This window comes from Paramormyrops kingsleyae, chromosome 13 (assembly GCF_048594095.1).
Source record: "Paramormyrops kingsleyae isolate MSU_618 chromosome 13, PKINGS_0.4, whole genome shotgun sequence".
Classification (NCBI taxonomy): domain Eukaryota; kingdom Metazoa; phylum Chordata; class Actinopteri; order Osteoglossiformes; family Mormyridae; genus Paramormyrops; species Paramormyrops kingsleyae.
Genome location: NC_132809.1, coordinates 7,140,911 through 7,164,867, shown reverse-complemented (window position 1 = coordinate 7,164,867; position 23,957 = coordinate 7,140,911). Strand labels below are relative to the sequence as shown.

General features: G+C 47.0%; 1 protein-coding gene across 1 annotated transcript in view; it reads right to left on the bottom strand.

Moving 5' to 3' along the window:
* LOC111858174 (zinc finger homeobox protein 3-like) overlaps window positions 1–23,957 on the bottom strand; it is a 125,437-nt gene that overhangs the window by 45,951 nt on the left and 55,529 nt on the right. The window contains exons 4-5 of the mRNA XM_072698106.1: window positions 7,069–7,300; window positions 6,642–6,749 (exon numbers count right to left, since the gene is read on the bottom strand). Of these exons, the coding sequence (XP_072554207.1) occupies window positions 6,642–6,749; window positions 7,069–7,300 (340 nt within the window). The remainder of the gene's footprint in view (window positions 1–6,641; window positions 6,750–7,068; window positions 7,301–23,957) is intronic.

Sequence of the window (23,957 nt, the reverse complement as noted above, 5' to 3'; positions counted from 1 at the left end):
ATGATTCATTAAGGCTCTGGTTCAGGCAGACCAGCAGCACGACACCCAGGAGTTGAATTATGTGGGTTTCTTCCACTGTATATTTCACTGGAGTGACTAAGGTTATGGGTATAGTTTACGCAGATTTACACCTGCAGCCTGTTTTCTGGGAATAGCAGCTACAATCCCAAGACTGATCGATCAATCAGTAAATCAATAAGTCGATCAAACAAACAAACATATTTTATTTGAAGATGTCTCAAAGTGCTTTGTACTGTGTAGCAATAATCACTTCATGAAATCAGTAAACCAGAAAAATCCCGAAACACTTATATAAATAAAAACTGTGATAACACTTTACTTGAGAGGGCACAAATAATATAGTATTATATTATTACTTATATATTAATTAACCACAAACTAAGTCGTAGTTATACACTGATCTCAATTCATCATGAATTATGACACATTTTATTTCAAGCAGTTACTATATTTGTTGCTATATCTGTTAATTTTGTAAAGAACTACCGAAGGAACTACTGAAGGAACAAGTAATGAATAAGACAGTTTAAATACTGATCTCATATGTGTTCATCATTAATTTCAGCTACTCCAGTGAAATATTCAGCTGGGAGAGAAAGGTAAATTCTAAGGTATGGAGAACCCCATTAATTCATATCCCAGGAGAGGAGCTGTTGATTTGTCCTTTAGGGAAGTTTTTAATACATAAAATAATCTTCTAAGCAAATGAATTTAAATAGTAAATAATCTATGTCGCCCCACTAGATTAGGGGTGAAAGATCTCACAGGTCTTTGTGCAGGGAAGGGGGGGGTGTTTGTTGACCTGAGAGAAAGTTCCGGAGATTTCTGGGAGTTATGGGACCAGAATAATAAGCTCATTCCTTCCTGAGGAGCACAAACACAGCTCCTTGTGAAAGCACCACCCATGTGTACAGAAGGGCCACATCGATCACCAGCCACTAGTCACTCCTCACTGCATAATCAAGTCAATCAATGGGCAAATGCAGCCAGTAGGGAAAGGTTACCGTGTTTCCTCTCACACTGCCTCATCAGACCGTCCCATCCACTGCACCGCCTGAACTGTAGGTGAGCTGGGATATAATCTCCCGCTTTGCTGCTGGGTAAGAGCTAGTGACAGTGTGTACCTGTGATGTTTCTTTCCCGTGTCATACAAGTTGCACATCGAAAGAAAAATGTGCAGAATAAGACTACATACTCGTACAAACACGTGCTGAATATGAGGCCATAACAAATAAAAACACTTAAAAACACAACTGTTTTCGTGGCTCGTGTACTTTAAACTCCAAAATCAGAGCTAGGGGGCAGTGTAGAGAAAATGTATTTCTTTTATTACCAATATGATAAGAGCTTTTTGACGTCTTATTGACTCAGACTTTGCAGAGGGGAGGGAGATCCCCGAAACGGCCAGGTTAGAAAATCTTCTCTTCTGCTCTCCACCCATGTCGGCCGACACCGTTTCTACAGAAGAACGTGGCAATGAGCTGAAATGGCATTCGGGAAATACTGAGTAGCTGGCAGAAGCAAAGCACTACAGTCACCACTAAATATATGTGAACATACAGACCGTAGGAGGGTAACGTGTGACTGGGTGGGAGGGACACACCTCAGGCCTATAATCCAGCAGGAGCCGACATTAGTGTGAGTGAAGGCTGAGGTCCTCTAGCAGCTGAAATAATATAATATGTGTGAGACTGGTGGATGGCCTGAAAAAGCCACAGTTTGCAGGTAAATTAAGCTACAGAACTCGACCACTGTGGCACTGATACTGTGACGAGGTACTTGCTTGAATCACAAATCTACATTGCACTAATTTACCTTAAATAGGCAGAGGCTGGGCTCGCTGAACTATCATGGGTCACATCCACCAGGGAAAAAGGCTGACTTGTTCCAAGCTCCAGCAATAAGCAGAAGCAAAACTCAGATGAATGCTAGAGAAATTATGGTTAAAAAAACGCCCCTCAGCTAGGGATAAAAACTGTTCCACATACTGACTCAGCTCCAGCAAAAAACCCTCCGCTATTTGAATTAAACAACTAACCATCAGGGATTCAAAAAGGCTTTGGGTGCAGATGGTAGGAAATTCATCTATCAGCAAACATCACCCACATCTTTTCACAGTTAATTGCTGCCGCTTTACATTTCCGAATTGGCTTATTGGTGAAGCGCTGCTGAAGGCCGTGCTGATCTGGTTCCCCGGACCACCAAGTCTACAAAACTGTTGTCGTAGTTCCTCTGTTTCTTTCTGTTGACATCTTGGACCATTTGGGGGCAGAGGCACTGAGCTGTCTGCTTTTAAATTTACCATTACGGCTTCCCGGCCCCTAAATAGATCTCATTAGCACGTTTGGGAAGTACAAATGAGAAAATTCCTGACAAGCTGTCCGTCTCCAGGATCGGCTTTCAACGGGGCATCCTGTAACGGGCAGGAGAAGGAAACCAATATCATAATGCACTCCCTGTGTGCGCGCAGTGGTTGACAGTGTGTGTGGGGGGGGGTGGCTTGCGTAGCAGGGCCAATTGCATGTTCATGCCAACTTTCACAGCAAACTGCATAAACTTATAGAACAAATGGGCCTCAATGTCAGTCCTATTCCGTACACCAACTCCTGTGCGGCCGCCTCTGCTCGAACCCGAGCTTGCCCACTCGCAGCCCACCCCCTGCTGGTAATACAGCACCTTTTGTTTCCTGTACCAGGCATGGTGTACAAACTGATCTGCTCCCGCAATGACTGACATGCAGTTTTTTGTGCCTGTGGGATGCATTAAAAAGCCAGGTGGGAATTGGTGTCAGAGTGTGAGTTTAATACAGTGACTATCCCAGGACGTAAGTGGAAGCTTTCTGCTCAATTTACCAAGACAGCATAAGCTGGAAGAGGAATTTATAAAGCATCAGTCCAAAAAAAAAAAATGCCTTTTTGCGTGAGGGCACGGCAATATGAATCCACAAGGAATTCCATAAGGCTGCCATTTCAACTTTTTAATAAAAGACTATTTTTAATATTTTGAAAGTAATATATTTATGAAATTCCTGCCACACTGCTTAACTCTGCTTCTAGAACTGCACGCAAGTCAAACAATTTCCTCTTAGTCCCCCTGCCCCCTGGCTAAGGATTATGGGATGGCACACTGATAAAGCACCCCCCCCTCCCCAACCCCCCCACCCACGTGTGCTCCTGGATCCCAGGTGGGCACCGGTGCAATAACAAACCATATTAAAATAATATATAGAGCTGTGTGCATTTCAGTGGGCAGATACACGTGGTGCGGGGGCGGGTGAGCTAGTGGGCGGGCGAGCGAGCGAGCGAGGAGTATAATATGCTCTTTCTCATTCTGTTCACTAGCTAGCATGGACGACATGGGCATTCCTAGCACTGCTGCCGCCTCGGCGCTAACGCTCCCCACCGGTTGGCCCTGGTTTATACGCAGGATGCCGGGCCAGAGCCCTTTTCACAGACGCCAGTCTCCTCCCTGGCTGGCAACCGAGCCAAAGTCCCAGGCCTGGTGTATATCTATCGCAGAGGCTGAGCCAGAGTGCCTGCCCTCCTCACTCTCCTGAAGCCCCTGGCCTTCCAGAGTGACTCACCTTTAAATAGCCTCTGCCCCCCCCCCATACACGTATGCTGCTAAATGTGACTGATCCATCCAGCTCCTGTCAGAGCGGTGGCACCTGCTCTCGAAGCAGGGTGGGCTTCTTTCGATGGTGCCCTGCCCTGCGGCCTGATGTATTACAGCCAGCAGCGGCCTGTGTTTGCTTTCATACACGGGGCTCTCAGGCCAGATCTGCGGGAATACAGCGCTATGGCCGGCCAGGGCTTCCTGGAAGCCTCTTTTGTTTTCCCTGGGAGAGTTGAGGAATGAAAAGTTAAAGAGAAACATGCTTGGGCAGCACATTTTTTTTGTGGTGGGGGGAGGGGGGGCAGGATCTTAAAACAACGAGTCCCTTTTATCGCCACATTGGTCTAATTGGATAGGAAATTCATCACACTGTCCTCGGGTGCCATGGTGAGGGTTAACGCGTGGAATTGCACCCAGCCCTGCTGATTTTTCCACTGAGCCTGGCTTTGTGTTTGACCCCCCCTGCCCCCCTTACTGTCCCTGGGTATAGCTGGTCCAAGAGACCGGTGACGTCACTGCGATGTCCTTCACCTACACCCTCGCCGAAGCCGACTCCCAAAGTTGAAAGCAGCAGGTCTTCAACCCCCCCCCCCCAAGCTGGTATGGGTGCCCTGAATTGAGTAGGTGTGTGTTTGTGTGTGTGTGCGCGTGTGTGTGTGTGCGTGGGGGGGGGGTTATGATGTGATTAACTAGGCATTTCCAATTGGGTGAGAAATGGGGGAGGAGATTTAACAAAAATGTGTGCATGCGTGACATTTGATGTTTACAATTCATAGCAATTCTTTCATAAATAACTGCTGAAAGTCACACTTCATTTTTGTCACAAGCCTCACCCCTCAACTAGTCGGAAAATAGCCACCGTGCAAAACTCTTCTCACCTAAGTGGGAAATGCACTATTCCCAAACGCGAGGTTGACCCAGTCATCCGGGACAAATCGTGATTTAACACATAGTGGATTTTCTGTAATCTTTTAGCAACTGGATATGGAACAGAGTGGGGTGGGGGTACTGCCAGGAGCTGTGTACGTTGGCGATGAAGAGACCAGAACGAACCTCTGCAATAAAGATCTATATTTTTTTTCCCATGGTGATGAGGAAGTAGGATGATTATCAAGCAAATTTAATCAACATGCTTCAGGGACACAAATAAGAGTCACAGAGCTCCTTTTAAATAATCCGACTGCTGCGTAATTTGGCTACGCCACATTCTAACGTTAGACCTGATATAAGGATATGATGAGATGTGACTGTGACCTTTGCGGCTTGGTGTATCTTGAAATGCAAGACGTTAACAAGTTTGCTCTCTGAGCTGAGACCTTGTAGACAGCTCAACTTGGCCTTCAAACTTCAGTTCAGGTCTAATTCCTAATTCCCCTTTTCTCACTCAAAGAATTAAACACGAGATGACAATGAAGAGGTATGACAATAAACACTAATTATACATGGAGTATGTGTGTAACACAGGTTAATAGCTACCATTAACAGATGGATACCGCTTTATTTAATTCAACACTAGGAGTGTGTACCCAGCCCTGCTGTAGGTTGTGTATTATCACACAGCGTGATAAAAACCTGCTATTTTAACGTTATGGGGACTATTTATTCGGTCCCCATGAGGGGAAACTCAATTTTATAAAAATCTGTGGCTGAAATAAAAAAAAAATTATAAATGTCAAAAGTCCTGTATTTTGTTAGTTTACTTATGGTTAAGGTTAGGGCTGGGTAGGGGTTAGGGTGGTCATAGTTGGGGTATTGCCCATAGAAATGAAAGGATGGTCCCCACAGAGATATGAGTACAAATGTGTGTGTGTGTGTGCATGCTTGTGTCTGTGTGTCTGTGTGTGTGTGGGCAGGTTCAACAAATTCAGTCTGACTTTTGCCGTCAGGCTCGATGTGAAGCTACATGTAAACAGAGACATTAAGATGCACGTTGGGGTGAGAGTGGAAATAAATAGATGCATCAGGGTGAAAAGAGAGCGAGTAAACGGGTTTGCTGGTAATCCACACTGATATCCCTGATGCTCTGTTAGCCTAAGTGAGTTCGACCCACACTTCCGTACATTCATTTGTTTGCTGCACTACAGTCATTAACATATTTGGAGTCCAGCGAGCAGAAAGCTTAATTGTCCTTAATTACTAGGCTAAATGCATTCGCTAATGATTTACGTCAGATCGGTGACTGGCGTTTGCGTAATTCTCCAGCCCCTAGCTTCATTATCCCAGCCGCCCTGGAACAGGCTGTGTTTTTTTTTACATCACCGCACAATAGGCCAGTGTGAGTGGGGGCCCCCTGGTGCACAGCGGCTTTTTGTCAGGGATCCCAGGCAGGGGGCAGAAGTCAAAGTGATTAGGCCCCGTGGAGACGACGCGTTAACGGACCGCAGCTCCCCCTTTCACGCTCGCCCGTAGACAACCGGCAAGCTTCTTTATCAGATGCCGTTTCCCCCAGTTTGCTTGAGCAGCGGCCCAAAGGTTGCACTTTATTATGAAATGGCAGGGCTTGGTAGCCATGATGAATTGGGGTCTACAGACCGGAATCGCAGGGGCACTGGAATCCTGCCCAACAGCTTCCCAGGGAATACCTCAAAAGCTGCACCTTTGATTGACAAAACGATTGGAAAAGTAGCCCCACCTGTTTTGTGAAGAGCAGTAACCCACAATTCATTGGTTAAAAGGTCTTCCCTGCTGCATGCATGTTTACTTTTGGGACAATGTACTGAGGAGCAAAACAAGTGATTGCACTCGGGGTGTCCTGAGCTGTGGGAGCAGGTTCAGTGGCTGGTACCTCCCACTTGCACCCGACACGGTGAAACTCCACCAGGAAGCAGGACCACACAACCACACAGCGAGCCATATCTGTGGATCTCTCTCACTCCAGGGCATGAAGAACATTATCAGAAGGTTGACCAATCAGCAGCCATGTCCTGGGGACACGTGACCCGCTGTGCTCGGGGTGAACACCGGGTGAACCGCAGGGATAACAGGAAAACAAACTGCGCTCTTACTTTCATCATTGAGACAAAGGAGTTTGTGGCACCGTGTGTCGGGGTCAGAGGGGAGCCTGCTCTGGGGCCTTGGCTGGTTTCTCAGGCCCAGCTGTCTGGAGCTCGCACCTTTAAACGCCACACACAGTGTAATAAACGGCTGCCCCATCAAGACGAGCTAGTGAGGTTTTCCTCTAGAATAAAAAGAATCTAAATAAAAACAAGAAACAGCCCAGAAGGATAATTAACATTTCTGATTTCTCTGCATTTGCTCTTTGTTTTTAAGATGTTACTAGTTTAAAGCAAACAGAAGGTAGTTAATATAACTGAGGCTCCATCCACAGCCCTAGACCAGACAGGACTGGTTGTGGCAATGAGGTCCATGGACACGCCCTGCGGTAACTGGCCTGTGGAGGCAAAGCGTCTGCGTGATTGGCTTTGCTCTTACCTGTGTCTGCGGAGGGGCACTTCACGATGGTGAAGATGGTGCCCAGCTCATCCTCTTCCTCGGGCAGGCCCTTCTGCAGCCGCTGCAGCTTGTGCAGGCTCTCGCAGCGCTGGTGCTTCATGGAACGCACGTGCTGGATGAGGTTCAGCTTGGCCTTGGTGGAGTAGTTGCACAGCGCACAGTGGTAGTAGCCGGTGTCGCCCTCCACTGCACTCTCGTGCTGCTGCAGATGCTGGTGGCGGGGAGCAGAGGGGAGAGAGAAAGAGAGCGAGCGAGGGTGAGATTGACTGACGGAGGGGACAGCGGGACACCACTGGCTCACTTTCACTCGCACAGCTTGCAAATGAACAAATCAATGGCCAATCACAGCCCTGTTGTTTAACACATAACCTTTTTCTTTCCCTGACATGCCTCACTTTACACAAATTCCACTATAGCTGCCTTCTCTGGCCTAAATAATACCGAACGGGGCAATCAGGGGTCTCTCGGGGTGGTTTGCAGGGTCCATGGGACCCACATGGAAGGGACCATGGTCCCCCTTCACCCCAGAGAGGCCACATGTCTCCCTCTTAAAGAGGAAACTCCAAACACCAGCCTCTTTCATTAAAGGAATGCCAAATATTGATCTGGGTGGGTGGAGGGGGGTCAAATCCTGCACTACAGTGTAAGAAAGCAAGCAGTGGATGACACAACATGTTGCACGTCACGCCATTCCTAAGCAGCATCCACCACAGACAGACAGGGCTACACGCAGAGGATCGGACCTGACAGCTAGGGGGCGCAGGGGGGCATCTTCTCACCTTAGGGTATGCTGTAATTCCTCCCCAACCCCTGAAATCTGACAGCATTAGATATGCCTTCTCCTCGTTCGTGAGACATTTAAAGGTTGAGTAATATTACACTGGCTTTGATTTTAATTTCATCAGAGCAGGGAAAAACAAATGGCTTCGTGAAAGAAAAGCCTGCCCTGAATATCAAACGCAACGAATCCACAACAGGTATTTATAGAAAAAAAAATATATATATTTACGTGCATCCGCTGAAAGGCTATGCCCCCCCCCCCCCCCTCTTCAATTGCTCATTTTTCTGGTAATATCAATAAAGGTGTCCTGGGCAGCTTTACCCTGCTGGCCCTGCAGTATCGTGTTTCTCCCCTGTACTCTGAAAAACACCTACAGCATACATTAATATACCTCTTCCAGGAACAGGGGTTTCTGCTAGCCCGCCGTCCAAGCCTAATGGAGTTATAAGGTGATTTAAAAGGATCGGCCTTTCCGCGTGCTCTCACTCGCCTCCTTCTGTTTGAGCCACTCCATGACGTAACTGGAGAGGTGGCGCTGGAGCCCTCCTCCACTGCGTCCACTGCGGGGCCAGCTGCACTGAAGCGGGCAGCCCGCTGATTTGCGCGCAGAAAGCACCAGACACATCATTTGGTTTCCAAGTGAAAAACAGCACAATGCTTTTAGTGGGACCAGATGAGGCCTGTTTGCTGGTTAAAAAAAAAGGGGCCACATTTGGTCTAAAGAGTCGACACTCCGCCCAAGTTTGAGAAAGACCTTTGGGTGGAAAAAAAAGCTCACCACCTGACCTAAACATCAAAGCCACATTGGGGAGTTTATAAAACCACAGGCAGCCCAGCACTTCCCGTAAATGGTAATGATTTAACCAGAAGTGAACCTGAGGTGTATTTTACACCCCCTGCACCAACTGCACAGCAAAGCTGGCCAGCTGCAGCTCCGGAGGTTCCCCCAGTCTGCAGATCCACACGGCTCTCAGAACATCACGGTGATGCCTGGGCCCTCCACACACCGGGCACCTCTTACAGACCTCAGTCTGAAAGAAAGGCAGTGACTGGAATGCATGAAGAAAGAACCTCGCATAGTACAGTAGGAGCCATATTGGATAATATGAAAATTATAAATTGTTCCACAGTGCTGAAGAGCCAGGAACAGGATCTGCAGAGAATATTTTCAGATGTCATTTCCTGCATTAAACAATAACAAACAATAAGGTCCCTAACCTGATTGAAACAAAGTCAAGCAGGAGACGGCCAACGCCCGCCGCTCCGCCTTCCTGTGATCCGGTGACTCCACTGATAAATCACCTCCAGCTGATGGACAGGAATTCAGCTGCCTAATGAGAAACTCATGCTAGGAGGAGCTTATTGGCTCCTTGCTGTGGAGCCCATCTTACCCTGGGCCCCAAAGCAGCTGCAGCGAGGCCCCTGGAAGGGGGCCGGGGCGTCGCTAAGAGTGCAGATCACAGGGCGCTGGTGTGGCCCCGTTCTGACCCGCTCGCTGTGGTATCACAGGGCGCTGGTGTGGCCCCGTTCTGACCCGCTCGCTGTGGTATCACAGGGCGCTGGTGTGGCCCCGTTCTGACCCGCTCGCTGTGGTAACACTCTGGGGCACTCCTTTGAATTACAGTCCTGCTAGATGAGTAAAGAGACATGGAGGTGGGGGTGGAGCAGGATTACTCCCCCCCCCCACCGAAGACACAGTACTCTGACTTCTGAACAGACGTCATGCCTCCATCTGTTCTGGCAATCAGAGGTGGAAAGTTCAGGTCCAGACAGTACAAGTCCAAACCAGAATTTTGTTTAACCAACTAGTTCAGTATAAAGATTCAGTCAAAGAGTTCTCAGAAGATGGGTTGAAACAAAATCTTGGTCTGGATTTGTTCTTTCTGGACCCGAACTTTCCACCCTAGCTGTGACTATGCCACCATGAGGAGGCAAACTTAGGAGACTCTAGGTTTTTGTCCCAGGGGGTGCCAGATGAGAAAGCCTAACTATTCACATTCTTATACATAGATATGACACAAGCCTAGAATACTGTGTGCAGGTTTGGTCACCATACCTCAAGAAGGACATTGCTGCCTTAGAAAAGGTGCAACGAAGAGCTACGAGAATGATTCCTGGTCTTAGAGGAATGTCTTACGAGGAGAGGTTAGCGGAACTGAATCTGTTTAGCCTTGAGCAAAGGAGACTAAGGGGGGATATGATTCAGGTCTATAAGATTCTAACGGGTCTGGATGCTGTTCAGCCAAATGACTATTTCAATATTAGTCTAAATACTAGAACTCGTGGCCATAAGTGGAAATTAGCGGGAGAACATTTTAAAACAAAATTGAGGAAGCACTTCTTTACACAGCGTGTAGTCAGAGTATGGAATAGTCTTCCTGCTATTGTAGTGGAAGCTAAAACCATGGGTTCCTTTAAATCAGAGCTAGATAAGATTTTAACAACTCTGAGCTATTAGCTAAGTTCTCCCCAAACGAGCTTGATGGGCCGAATGGCCTCCTCTCGTTTGTAAATTTCTTATGTTCTTATGTTCTTAAGCCACATTTTAAAATATAACTTTATAATATAATTTAACTTTATTGAACTTAACAAGGTCAAGCGGTATTTTCGTCTGGTGAGTAGGGGGTGCCCCCAGTAAAATCAGCGATGGAAGCCACTGTGCGGCTGAAGGCTGGTTGTGAAAGCGCAGCAGGCCTGCGAGGTGCCGCCGCCTCCCGACACCGAGTGTGGGGGAGCCTCCTGCACATGCACACGCTCTACCAGCAGGAAAAGGGCTGTCAGTTCTCAGAAGGCTGCCAGATTCTCCTCATGAACATGTCAGGCCCTGCGCTGCTTAGCGATTCCGCCATCGGTGGTAAAGATGACTGCCTCCTGGCAGGCAGTTCTGAGAAAGCGACGCCAGTGGCAGCCAAGTGACAAACTGAGCGACGGGTGTTTACTACGCTGTGGGCAGGTGTCTGGCCCACCCAACATCCATACATTTTCATTTTAAAAAGCATAACAGAAAAGGCACACATTTCTCTCCATGACCATATGATGTCATCTAAAGCAGCTCTGTTGTGAATGTTCTCCAGCACTAACCTTCATGCCTGGTCACCATACAGAGCAATAATTACTGAATTTCCAAAAACTACTTGAATTACAAAAACTACATAATTGCAGAAAGATGACAATCAACAATGCAGCCAGTTGACCTTGTTTATTTACAGTCAGTGTGCAGACGATTGTCTGTATCTGCACATCAAGGCTTTTTCTCGGATGTTTATGCATATAGGCACAACCAATACACAATAGTCTCTGTAGGTACCCATGCAGGCATGCATTAGAGTGGCTTGTGGGAGTTCTACTTACACAAATTGTTCTGAGGGCAGAACAAAAAATTATTCAAATTCCTCTAGGTGGGCCCGAGCAACTAGAGGAGGCGGGGCCGACCAATCAGATGTAATGGTCCCACCTCCTCTAGTTGCTCTGACCCACCTCCTCAACAATCTGATTGGTTATCTCTCTGAACTAATCATTTTTCTTTCTACCACAGAACATTTTTGTGTAAAAAAAAGTCCCATGAGCATTTGAGTGTGTGTCCCGCTGGCATGAGGTCCTGTTCAGCGGTTCATTATTCACCTCACCCCACGGAAAAGCCAGAATTGACTAAGACTCCTCGTGATAATATCCACCCTGTCCGAAGGCAGGCTCATAAGCCTTTCCGATCAATGTATCCGAGCAAAATGAATGAATGTATGTCGCTTTCTCACGTAGGGTGAGGAGTTTGTGGAACCGGCATGCGGGGATGTGCCGGTCATGTAGCAAATTGGGGAACCCAGGATCAATGCCCTGAGCGCCAATAACAAGACTCTGTAAATGCCTTCAGGAGCTTGTGCTGGAGCTCCAGGTCCAACTCATTACGAATATTTGGATAAACACGCGCATACATACATTATGCGAGCTTTTAAAAGCAGCCGGATAAACACATTTCCCTTTAATGAGCTGAACTGCAGCTTATGCGATGCATAGCAAATTACCCTGAATTGAGCAGGAAATGATGTCAAGCCCCAACAAAATTAATCGCTTGACGTTGCCCTCCTCTCTGGGTGCCTAATTAGCAGCTTAGCCTCCTGGTGTTTTTATGAATGTCAGCCGAGCGGCCAAGCACACCACGGACAAGGCGGTGTCGCAACTCGGCCAGCAGGAGGCAGCAGATGTGTGGAGGGGAACACTTGTAAGCTGTAATGTGGATGTGAATTCTAGTTATGGAGGACAGGGAAGATGCAACTTGAAGGAAATGACAACGAGTACTACGCATCTCTTCTCCCCAGCTTATGGAATACCTACATGCACAGTCTTGCATTTCAGTCAACAACAGGCTGCATATATACAAAGGCGGTCCCATACAAACCGTTATGGAACTAAAAGCCATCGCAACATCGTAACGCAACGTATCACCAGTGTTGGGGAAGTTACTCACACTAGTAATCCGAAAGTACTCTGTGTCTGTGACTCATAATACTCAACTTGTTTGCTGAAACAAAATCTTGGTCTGGATTTGTACTTTCCAGACCTGAACTTTTTACCTCTGTCTGTAATGGATTACTTTTGTGAGTAACTTCCCCAACACTGAACATCGCTTAGGTGTTTATGGTGATTCTTGTGTAAATAAACCTACTGCACTGCGGGCTGTATAAAATTATCGTACATGCATTTAAGTACAGTAAATAATACTTGAAAATGATAATAAACATCTATGTTACTGAGACTGAGACAGAATATGGATGGATGGACTCAGAACGTAAAAATATCTCCATCATACATTTTCCATAACCACGAATCCAGTTCAGGGTCAGGTTATAATAAGAATGTATAAATGATATATATTGATAAAAGTATTTCCTGTTGTAGGATAAACTTTTCTCTATATTTACAGGGAACTGGCAGCAGATAGCATAATGGCTGCCGTCTGCAGATCCAGCACAGAAACGCTTGGAGCCCGAGGCCATCGCTTCACACAGCTGTGGGACGGCCGCCTTGCCCCCCCCCCCCGTTAGCTTGTGGAAACATTGTCTTCCAGCATATCCGCTGACGGCGCGGAGGTGACAGAAACTGTGGCACCTGTCAGCCTCCCATTTGTCACATGCCACCCAGACAACTGCAGGGGTCATCTAGTGCCGTTGACCAGAAATCCTCGTGGAGGGGGGGAAGGGCCGATGATTAATATGGTCACTGCAAATGGAATTCGGCACACGGATATTAACAAAAAAAGCCATCAGTCTCTGACAACAAACATCTCGCTCCTCCCCGGAGCCCCTTTGTCGCAGGACAGATGCGACTCCGCGGGGTTACAGATCGTGGTGTTCTTGAACGCCCCACACCAAACAGCCTGCGCCGCATGCATCTGAATGTGTGCCCAATGACTAATTAACATGCAGATGATTAATATCACTATTCTTTACACTTCATGTCAACCACCATTAACTGTACAAAAACGCCATCGAGTTCCACCACCGCTCCGCCTGGGCCTTTGTTCGCCGAAAGTTTAATGCATCTTTCAGCAGATGAGAAACATGGAGAAACATGAAAAAAATAACTAAGAGCTTATTTGTTTTACAGGTAAATTCAGTGCTTAGTGGTGAGATTTTCAATTCGAGACATGCTTGCACACACATGCATATGCATGCATGTAATATGAGTATACATATATAAATATGAGTTTTATTACCTTGTAAATAGTCTGTAGGGTTTGCAAACTACCCCAACACTTTGAATGGCGCTAATTTTAAGTTTATAATGGAATAATAGAGATTTACCGTAAGATTTCTTGCATGAGCGTGAGAGTCTGAAAGCGTGAGTTTCACGACAGATGCGTGAGAGTTGCACTCCCTAGCTGCATCTAAACAATAGGAAGTCTAAGCTCCACTCTGCTGGCTGGTCAAGGTTGTCTGTCCTTTTGATTGACACCTGCAACCACACATAGTTAAGTGAAGAAGTCCTTGCGCCTTATTAGGAGAAAAAATAAATGATGCTATTTATACATAACTGACATGAAGTCTCTGTCCCAAAAAGCATAGGACACAAGGCAGGGATGACCTTGGATGGGATGCCAGTCCATCGCACATAAAATTACTTTGTTTGCTATTTGTAGAGAAACACAACGAGGGACAGAGACGCACTAATGGCTAATTGGAAGCTATCACTCGGACGACCGGTCCATGCCAGAAGACATACAGGTCTGTGAGCAGCTCCACCACCAAGTCCAGCCGAAAGCGGCAGAAGCGATGCAGAAGGGACTCGGAGCACCATCTTGTCAGCCGAGTCTTTCCCAGCCAGCACCTCTGGCGTTTATACTTTGGTTGCGTAAATATTTCATTACAAGATAATTGGTTGCTGCTTCAGGCTAAGCAACAAGGCAGTAAAAATAATGTTTGCTCTTCCTACTTCCCCAATCCGACAAGTTCAAAGGAGAAGGTCTGCGGAGCATGACTGAGCTCCGCTCAGGGGACCGGGCCTTAGAAGGCAGCTCCTGCCGCACCTTGCCGGACTCACCTACTAAGGTGTGGTGCCAATGTAAATATTGACGAGGTCATTGAAAGGCCAGTCCTTTGAGAGCATCAAGCGTGCCAACAAAGGCGTAAAGGGCCTTCGAGAACAGTCAGCTGTGGAAAAAGTGAAACGTTAAGCTCAGATACTTCTGTCCCCGTTTTGGGATGGATAGAGCTGAATGGACCCGGTTTTATTTTATTTATCATGAATATAACGGTGAAGTAAGACCTGCTCTGTTAACCAGCAGCCAGCTTTATTTAGCACTGGATGCTAAGAATTCTCCATGCAGTTTTTTGATATTATATTGTTCTTCCTTTCATGTTTATTGTGGCAATCACTGCATCCTCAAAACAAAAGATATATCTGTTCTGGCAACAGAAGAATCAATACTGTAAGTGTGCCAGTGAATTTTACAGACCCATTTGGAAGGCCTGATTTGGTCCAGGTCCAAAGGGACTCATGCTGGAAAGTGGGACCTATAGCAGAAGGTGACCCCCCCCCCCCATTCAGCCAATATACCTCAGCCCACAAACATAACCCTGTTATGAGGTCACTCTGAAGGGCCCCCTCATTACGTTCAAAAAAATTCCATGAAAAATGAAGCGAAGCGCTCATTGATCATAGCGATCAATGGCAAATCAATATTGCAAAACCTCATCATTCCAGCCGCAGTATAATTACAGCAGAGACATGATTGTCATCACACACACACACACACACACTCAGAAAATCAAATGCAGGCTCGGCTAATTGGAGGCAGTCTACAGCAGGAGGCTTCACAGACCTGGTGTGAAGCCCAGAGAGACAGCAGGAGCTCCTCGAAGCAGCCGTTTCATTAGCTGGTGCATCGTGGCGGACGTCGCCACTCTGGACGCTCATCTGGGGACCCTTGCTGGAGTGCGCGTGGACCCCCCTCACCTGAGTGTCTCATGTCCATTTTGACGCGACTTACATAAACAGGGTATGAGATCGCTCTACACACAATGATAAGACAACCTGTGATTTTTTATTATTCATGTTCCAGGGCCTGCCATTCTTATGCAACTACTACTGTTAAAAAAAATCACAAACTCTGCTGTTTGTCAGACAGTGCTACAGAGGAAGATGAGGATGATGAGTGGGGATCTGAACCTAGAGAGGGCCCCTATGCAATGTGTTTACTTTCCAGAGAGTGTCAATCACACCACTGCATCACCCCCACGTCCATTAATGGGTTACTCCAATATGATATTTAACACGGTAAAACTGTGAGTGTACCGTGTGTGGCCTGTGTTTAGCAAGTTCACATAGTGAACCTTTGCCTCATTGCACATGCGTGCTATTTAACCCCCCACCCCCCTCCCCCCCATCCCCCCTGCCCTGCTAGGAGCACGCCACCAAATTCCCTGAGGCACTCAGAGCTCCTTGTGGTTACAGACACATATATGCTGGAATCAAAGCTATTAAACCACAACATGACTAACGATAGAGAGCTGGCAAACAGAAATGTTATTTACTAAGAGCAGAGAAAACACTGCACTAGTTTCATTAAGCTTTCGCTGTTTCTATTAAACCTTTGCTGCATTCCTAGCGAACAGCAGAACTCACCTGACACTCCTAAAGGGCTGTTTGAATGCTGTAAGTGATCTAGTCACCTGCTTTCTGTGACCTTTGCAGTAGGGTCATGGCTTTAAGTCTCAGGTGACATCTTCCCTTAGACCCTTCCTTGTTGACTCTACCCAATGCTCTTCTATTCCAACCAATCATTACCCTGTTTCCATAAGCAGCAGGCTGAAGGAGATGATGTGGAATGTGATATTCGAAAACTATATCTGTTTTCAAGGACGGATGATAAGGTAGCTAATCCTGGACATTATCTCAGCCCTGACCACAGCCACTGTTCCGTGTTCTGGCCCAGTTTGAAATGGTTTAAACGATTTTGTGGACTTTTGAGGGAACTTGGAGATCACAGGACCTGAAGAGGAATTTACACACATCCACAGCAACAAAAATCTGTATCCTACTACACATGGACACCCTAAACACCATTGTACCACTGCGTACGTATAGAGAAGGTCTCTAAACTCATGTTGTAATTTTGTAACAATTCTACATCAGTTGAAAATGCTCCGACAAGGCGAATGGCTACACGTTAGTCATTGAACTAGACCAAACTAACTGCACAGTATGCATGTGCTACGCAATTGGCGAAATCAAAAGGAATGAAAGCAGTGTTAACTAACGATCTCCCGCACAGATTGACCTGTCCTTCTGCAAACAGCCTGTCCTTATGATGGATCTCTTGTGTATTTAGCTATATTTATGACAAAAGCAGGAATCTCCTCCCCCACACTGGGCTTCCCTCCCACAGGGGTCAGCAAACAGCAGCCGGGAGGTGGTTAGACAGCATCCCAGGCACAGAACGGAGAGCACAGCAACCCTGCAGCTGGATAACCGGCTCAGTGGAGCTGGTGCCTAAAGGCTGGTGTGGGCCGCGCTGCAAAGCACATGCCCCCTCCCCCCCTTTAAGGCCATGCCCTTTAAACTGGGCCATACAGCTGTCCCACCCAGCCAACCGGGAAACAGGAGCTCATCTCTGAGTGCTGGGAAATTCTGAAAAATTCTCTATAGTCATGGTTCTGTTACTTTAAAAACTGCACACGGCTTTGCACCAGCACACTGCTGTTCAGCTTAGGTTGCTGCTGTTTAGCCTCGCTTAGCTGCGGGCTATATGCTAATTACCCAATGACACCTGATAAAGACATAAAGACGGGGCATTCATATCACTCAAATATACATCATTAGTTCAGATTAAACAAAGGGCCCACATAACTGTTGAGATGACGCAGATGCAAAATTACACATTTTACTTTCATCTACCAGAATAATCAACACTGGCTAGAGATTCCCCCCACCCTCAACAACAATGCACTGAAAAGACCTAAAGACTCTCATGGAGTGCAAAGACGCCAGGCCAGATCTATCAACCTGCCCTGTCTCCTTCCTGCTGTGCGGCCCAGTGGACAAGCAGTGTGAGATGTCTGTGCATGTGAAGGCAGAAGTGAAATTCAGTTCTGAAGCTGCCCCACAGTCCCAATGCAGTTTGCTCACCTCCCATTCAGTGTCAGAGCTAAGGTCACTGCTGCGCCTCCTGTGTCATTACACTCTCAGTCTTGAATCTCCTTACAGTACCGTGAGCCAGCCCACTGGAGACACATTCACACAATCACATTTTTATTTAACAGATACTTTTACCCAAAGTGACACATTTTTGAGAAAAGCCCCTGGTGCAATCGGGGCCGAAATGCTGAGATCAGTCTGCTGACCCTGGGATTTGAACCAGCAACCTACCGATCACAAGCACTGACCGACACACCACCACCCCTACCTGGACACATGGACTTTCTGTACATGTAAATAGCACTTCCACATGTAGCGTAGTTCTTGTGCTGTGCGCCATGGTAAAGGATCTCCTTAGCTTGTCAGTGTGTGGTTTTGTATGGCACGGTTGGCAGTACATCCTTAAATCCTAAAACCTATGTCTAAAGCTTAAGAATGCCGCACTGAGGGCTGAGGGAATCAGAAGTACTTGGCAGTTGGGGGTGGGGGGTGGGGGGGGGTGGGACTGGCGATCGATGCTGTGATTGGCACTTAATGGCTTTTCCTATTCACCCTTCCTAACCACGGCCTGACGGCTGTTTCTGCTAATCAGATATGTCAGATTCTGCTTGGAACATAAAACTCCAACTTCATCATGGCTTCATCATGTTTAATGATTTAAAAGTTAAGTCGTATGTTGAGAATATGGTGCATTCTAGGATTGAGAGACGGGACGAGCCCCCTAGCTTTTTTTTTTAACAACTTTGGAATGTTAGAAATAATTAAAACACTTAAGAAGGATGAACAGTTAAAAATGTTCAGGGAAATGCATGCTATATAATCAGAAAATAAAAACACAAAACATTCCATTAAAACACATGGGGAATAGTTCACTCCACATGGGGACTGGAACACTCCCCCTCCCCCCCGGTGGTGTATTGGTCAAAGCAGAGGCACCTTCAAACAGAACTGGGAATAAAGCAGAATGGCCTTAATCGACAACTTAATAAGCAAAAATCAGACTCAAAAGGAAGAGATAAAATGAAAAGTGGCATTTCCAACAGGAAATTGAAGTGCTGAATGAATGCCTTTATATGATCGATTTTTGGGATATGTAATGTACACAGACATATGCTATAACTCAGCTCATAATCCTTACAGTGCCCCTTCGTTCTATTTGATATTCCATAAACTGCAGTCTTCTGACATTTCATTATTTCGTCAATTTCAAAGCTACTATTCCAGCAACAGGGAATGAAAGATCTCCACTGAACAGGCCAGGCTTGCATATGAAAATGAAAGGCCAGTATATCTCACTCAGAAAAGGAAATAAACATGACATAGGGTTCCTGTTCAGAGCACTCAGGAACAAAAGACTTTACAGTCAAGACTAAGAGAAACATAATAGGATCCTAATTGAAGATGGTGGATAAAGGCTGTTGAATATTAGCCGGCAACGTGCAGAGACCATTTCATGTGATGCTACATTCAAAGCTACTCCATAATTTATCTGCCCGGTGATGTCAGAGACAACGACTAGGGACATCAGAGCACTAGGAGCGCTGATAAAGAACAAGGCTTTTGCTTCTGAGAACGTGGAAATCCAGACCCCTAGGGAGCAGCTGCTTATGAATTCATATGGAGATGCTCCTCTGTACCCCCAGCCAATATCCTGCACAGCTCAGTCTAGGGGCTTGCAGTGGTTAATTTAGCATAATAATAATTTGAATTAACATTTGCATACTAGACGGGAGACCCTCTCCTACAGTAGAAATTTAACGACCAAAGAATATAGAGGAGTTTAGACTATACTTGTGGCTGAGTTTTCTTATGAAAAAAAAAAACAGGACTCGTCCGACCGCAGTGATATAAATCAGGAACATTCCAATGTCACGACTTAGATAACCTTTCTGAAAGGAAGGTCCAAGGTCCAATTCCAAACCATTTATCAAATTGAGTACCTCTGCTGTTTGTTGCTACTTACTGAATGTGATGTTGTCATGAAAGGGCTTTGAAAATTCAAGGAGGAGCACATAAAAACGTAGGAGATATTTTCAGCAATAGGACTTAAACAGATGGAGTGTTTTTGGCGCTCCAGAAGATACTCAGTCTAGGTACATCTGCAGCCTGGGCACAGGGCACTGTGGTTCACTTGTGGTTCTATAAATCAAACCCACCATCTGGAAAGTGCTTCATAACTACTTGTATCAAATAGTATTTGACCACAGTACCAAAAAATGAGCACAAATATCAAAAAAGAGGTGTACTGTATGTTGATTCGGATGTTTAGGCATTTGTACACCTTACGTAGCTTACAACATTGGTTGCAGTGTCCTATATTGTAAGCTCATCTTGTGAATGTTGTGTTACAAGCTGTCAGGAGCTCTCCCAGCCAGCTATAAAGTGAACATTGGTGCCTCTTTTCTGTAACGCAGCGAGGTAAACAGATGACGGGATGAAGTGGAACACAGGTACGGGAATGATGGAAGAATGGAACTTGTCCATGCACTGATCTGGAAAACAGGCTGGGAGACTAACTGAAGTCCAATCTGGGGAATGCACATCAGGAATCTGACTAAAACCCTTTTATTCCTTCTCTCTTCCTAACCAGGTTTCTTTGATTACCTGTGAATAAAATTAGCCTCTCTTCCCTTCGTGATCAATAAGCGTGTGTCTCTGTGCAGGAGTTCACACAGAGTTCTCCTCTGCCTTACTTATTTTATACCCTTTTTTTAGTTTAGATTTTTTTTCATACACCAGAATAAGGCCATGATGAGAAAACACAGTGTAAAATGATTTCCCCCCCGCAAGCCCCCCCCAATAAAAACCAGATGACACCCTGGGCTTCACTGGGTAATTACAAAAGGATGAAATCTTCAGACTACATCTGGAGAAAACATCGCCGCTCAGAACGCGGCCTGATTTACTGTTCCCAGTCCTCGCCACTGGACTGCAGCAGATGGCAATTAGGCAAAAAATAAGATGATCTGACGACTTTCCATTGCTATGGGGTGGGGGGGGGGGGTGTCTTTTTTCCCCCCAAGAGAAAAGGCCCTGAAAACTCTCCCTGCTGGGAGTTCAAACTATTCAAGGTGTGGCATTGGACTAGTCTGTCTGTTTTAGAGCTGCCTTTGTTTATAAGAGAAGGTACCCCTATGCCAAAAGTCACCTAGAGTCAAAGAGCACAGCCTTCGATACTTTCACCTGTCCTGTAGTCAGTGTACCCACAACAAAAGGAAAACAGCTGACAATAGCTACTTTTTCTCACCAGAAAGGCATCCTATGCACTATGACCTTCCAGCGTAAGGAGACCGGTTCGATATTAAAAAATGCAGAGTAATGCATGCGGAGACAAGTCGAAATGACTATTCTTTACAGCACTGCCTCTTAAGGAACAGCAGTGGTCTATGACCCGCAGACCCCGCAGACGCATGCGGTACGTGCCGTGCCACGAAACCTCCACAATTACGGCTGACGGCCACATTCCATCTGCCTGCCTGGATTTATCGCTCTTGGGACGCTCTTCAGTGGCCCTAACGCAAACAGAAGCGCACGGCCCCGTGTTCACCTCCCTGCAAGAGATCCAGGGCCCCTGCGCTCCCACCGGGCCCCCCTCTGCTGCACTGCTACCCCAGGAGAGCCGAGCACAGCCTCCTGCTGCTCTGCCTATTCTCAGGCCGTTAATCTGCCCTGCTGATGGAGAGATAGCAAGCCACCCTGCTTTGCTCTCTGTCCCCCTGGGCTTAGGTTTGCAGGGAGCCTGGGAGATGGATCACCAAAGGGCAGACACCTACCAATAGGCAACCCTAAGTCTCTCGGGAGGCCTTACGGTCCTGTTCCAGCAATAAATCAATAAATCGAATTTGATTTAGTGTAGTACATTTTCAACATTTTCTCAGGCAAGTTTGCCAGAAAGAGCTTCATAGTTGATTTTTCCAGAGGGAATTTATATTTAAAAAAAAACAAAAAAACAACCGAAATAGGAAAACCCAAATTGGCCATGTGGGAAAAACTGGAAATGAAAATGCTTCAACTCTAACGAGCCTGTAGAAGACAGGAGCACGGATCCCAGATTACAGAGGAACACAGAAAATGGGACGTGCAGCAGGGGTGTGCGGCATATCTGTACGAGACAGGCACGGCTTCCGCATGGAAAGACGCCTCGTCTGCCTGTGCACGTGCAGCATCGAGGTCGATTTACCTTCTTATCAAGCAAAAGAAGAAACCTTTCAGTTGCATGGGAGAGACAGTGATAAGATACACCGGCATGCTCATCCTAGCCCCGCGCTGCCGGGCTTATCTCTCATTATGGTCTTTATGACCTAACGCCACATAGGTGAATCAGACCCACGGCTGTGAAGTGTGACGATTAAATAAAGAGAGGAAGAGTGAGAGAAGGGAGGGAGATGAAAAGCAGGTAAGGAAAGATCACACCGGCCGAAATACACACATTCAGCCTCAACGCCAGACTACCATGTTGGCCTACGATGGCTGTTTGTATGTTATTTTGAAGGACTGGTGGAGAATAAGTCAAAGAAATAAAGAGAAAGACAAAGAGGTTAAATGTGTGAGGCTCCCTGCCTGACGGTCCCCCACATGCTGAGGCACCCAATGTGCGGGCCCCCCCCGCAGCCAGCATTCGCCTCCTTTCTGCTGATCAGGCAGCAGATAATAGGATCAGCGCTGTGCTGACCCGCCCCCAGGAACAGGCAGAATCGCCCGCTCGCTCTGTGCCGGCTTCCTGCTGGCTGCAGGAACATCCAAATAAACAGTCATTAGCACAATGAACCGCAGGACACCAAACCCATCCCAAAGGAGCGCCGGGACACTCAGCTGGTTTGTGGTACATTGGTTAGCCTGGGAGAGAGCAGACTGGCCCACAGGCTAAGAATACAGCCAGTGGATGTTCCTGAAAACGACACACACAGGAAGTAACCTTAAGCTCCACCTTCACCTGCAGACTGACAGTGGTTCTGACCAATCATGCAGCAGATGTCTGTCATTCCCCTAGTGTTCCCCACCTATCTACACAGTTGCCAAAGAACAGGGATGATTCCGAAGGTATCTGTCTCACGGTGGGGTGGGGGGGGGCTGCTATCCAGGGCAGGAGTATAACCAGGTCATAGCGGCCCTGCCCTTATCCAGAATGAATGGGGATAACACTGTGCGGGGAGAGCGATTAAACGCACGCCGGAGTGACAGCCATGGGCCGTGAAGGGCAGTGCCGTGGCACTGAGGAGAGCACAGGCTGTCTGAGTGGCAGCACCGGTGAGTCTGCAGCGGGCACTTCATTAGCCCAGTGTACCCGTAAATCACACGCTAGCTCTTCCTGGAAATGAAGCACCTACTTTTTTTTCCCCACTGAACACTATTACCGAACAATCGCAGGCCAGCCATGATAATTAGTCTGGTATCTTTGTCCTCTGTCGGAACAAGCCATCTCTCCCTTGGATCCCCCGCCGCCCCCCTCCCATCCCTCACTTTCCTAATTGATGTCTGGGGGGTGTGTCATTGTGGAGTGGGTGGGGCTCTGGCTCCTCGCCTCCTCCGTTCAAGGATGATGTAAGCGCGCGGTGGAAAATAGCCATCTGAGAGATCCGCACCGCATCTTAAATGTTCCCCCATGACTATAACCTGAGATTACACTCAGATTTTATTTGATAATAAAAACAATCTTATTGGAGGCATCAGAGAAGCTATTTATTTGTTATGCTCAAGTATCATTAGCCTTTGTAATGATGAGCACCAGAAGGAAGCAGCATCAGCGGTAATCATCTTGGGCAATAACAAAACGGCTCGCGACGGCCGTTTGTCGACACTTGAAACAATGAAAAGAAAGTTCATTCCTGAGCTGTGTTTAAAAAGAAATCCATCCTGAAGAAAGGTCATCAAGGAGACCGGGCTGCAAGTGGGGAAGCGAACTGGGGGCTGAGGGTTGCTTCAGCAGAGTGTTCAGCTGCTTCCCAGCATGCACTTCACTCCCTACGTTGGCATTTTGGGGGCACACTATGGATATATTGTTGACAGTCTGCAGCGTGTAGCTAGGCAGGCCCGATTTGCTAAGTGCGGCGAGAGGCCTCCTTGCAGAGGCCTGGACGGTGCGTGCGATTCTCTGCGTACGTGTCATGGAGGCCCGTAGCCTCGGCACTCGCTCACTGGCCTGCGCCGGCCTGCATCTGGAGAGGATTTAGCGCGAGCAGACACCGAAGACCATGATTACATTCAGTTAACTGCACTTTAAACTGATTATGCATGTGCCAAGCTAATGGAGTACATTTGCAAGAAGAAAAATAACATCCAATCAATCTCAATTACTGCAGACCGCACCGGTCCCAAAGACACAGAAGGTAGGCGGCCGGCCTTTGGAGTTTCTCCTCCCGCTGCCCTGCCTGGGATCAGAGGCTTGGCCCACTGCCCTCAACCTCATTCCTGGGCAGAGCAGTTAAGACCTGATCTATTCCCGCCCTCCAAAAAGGTT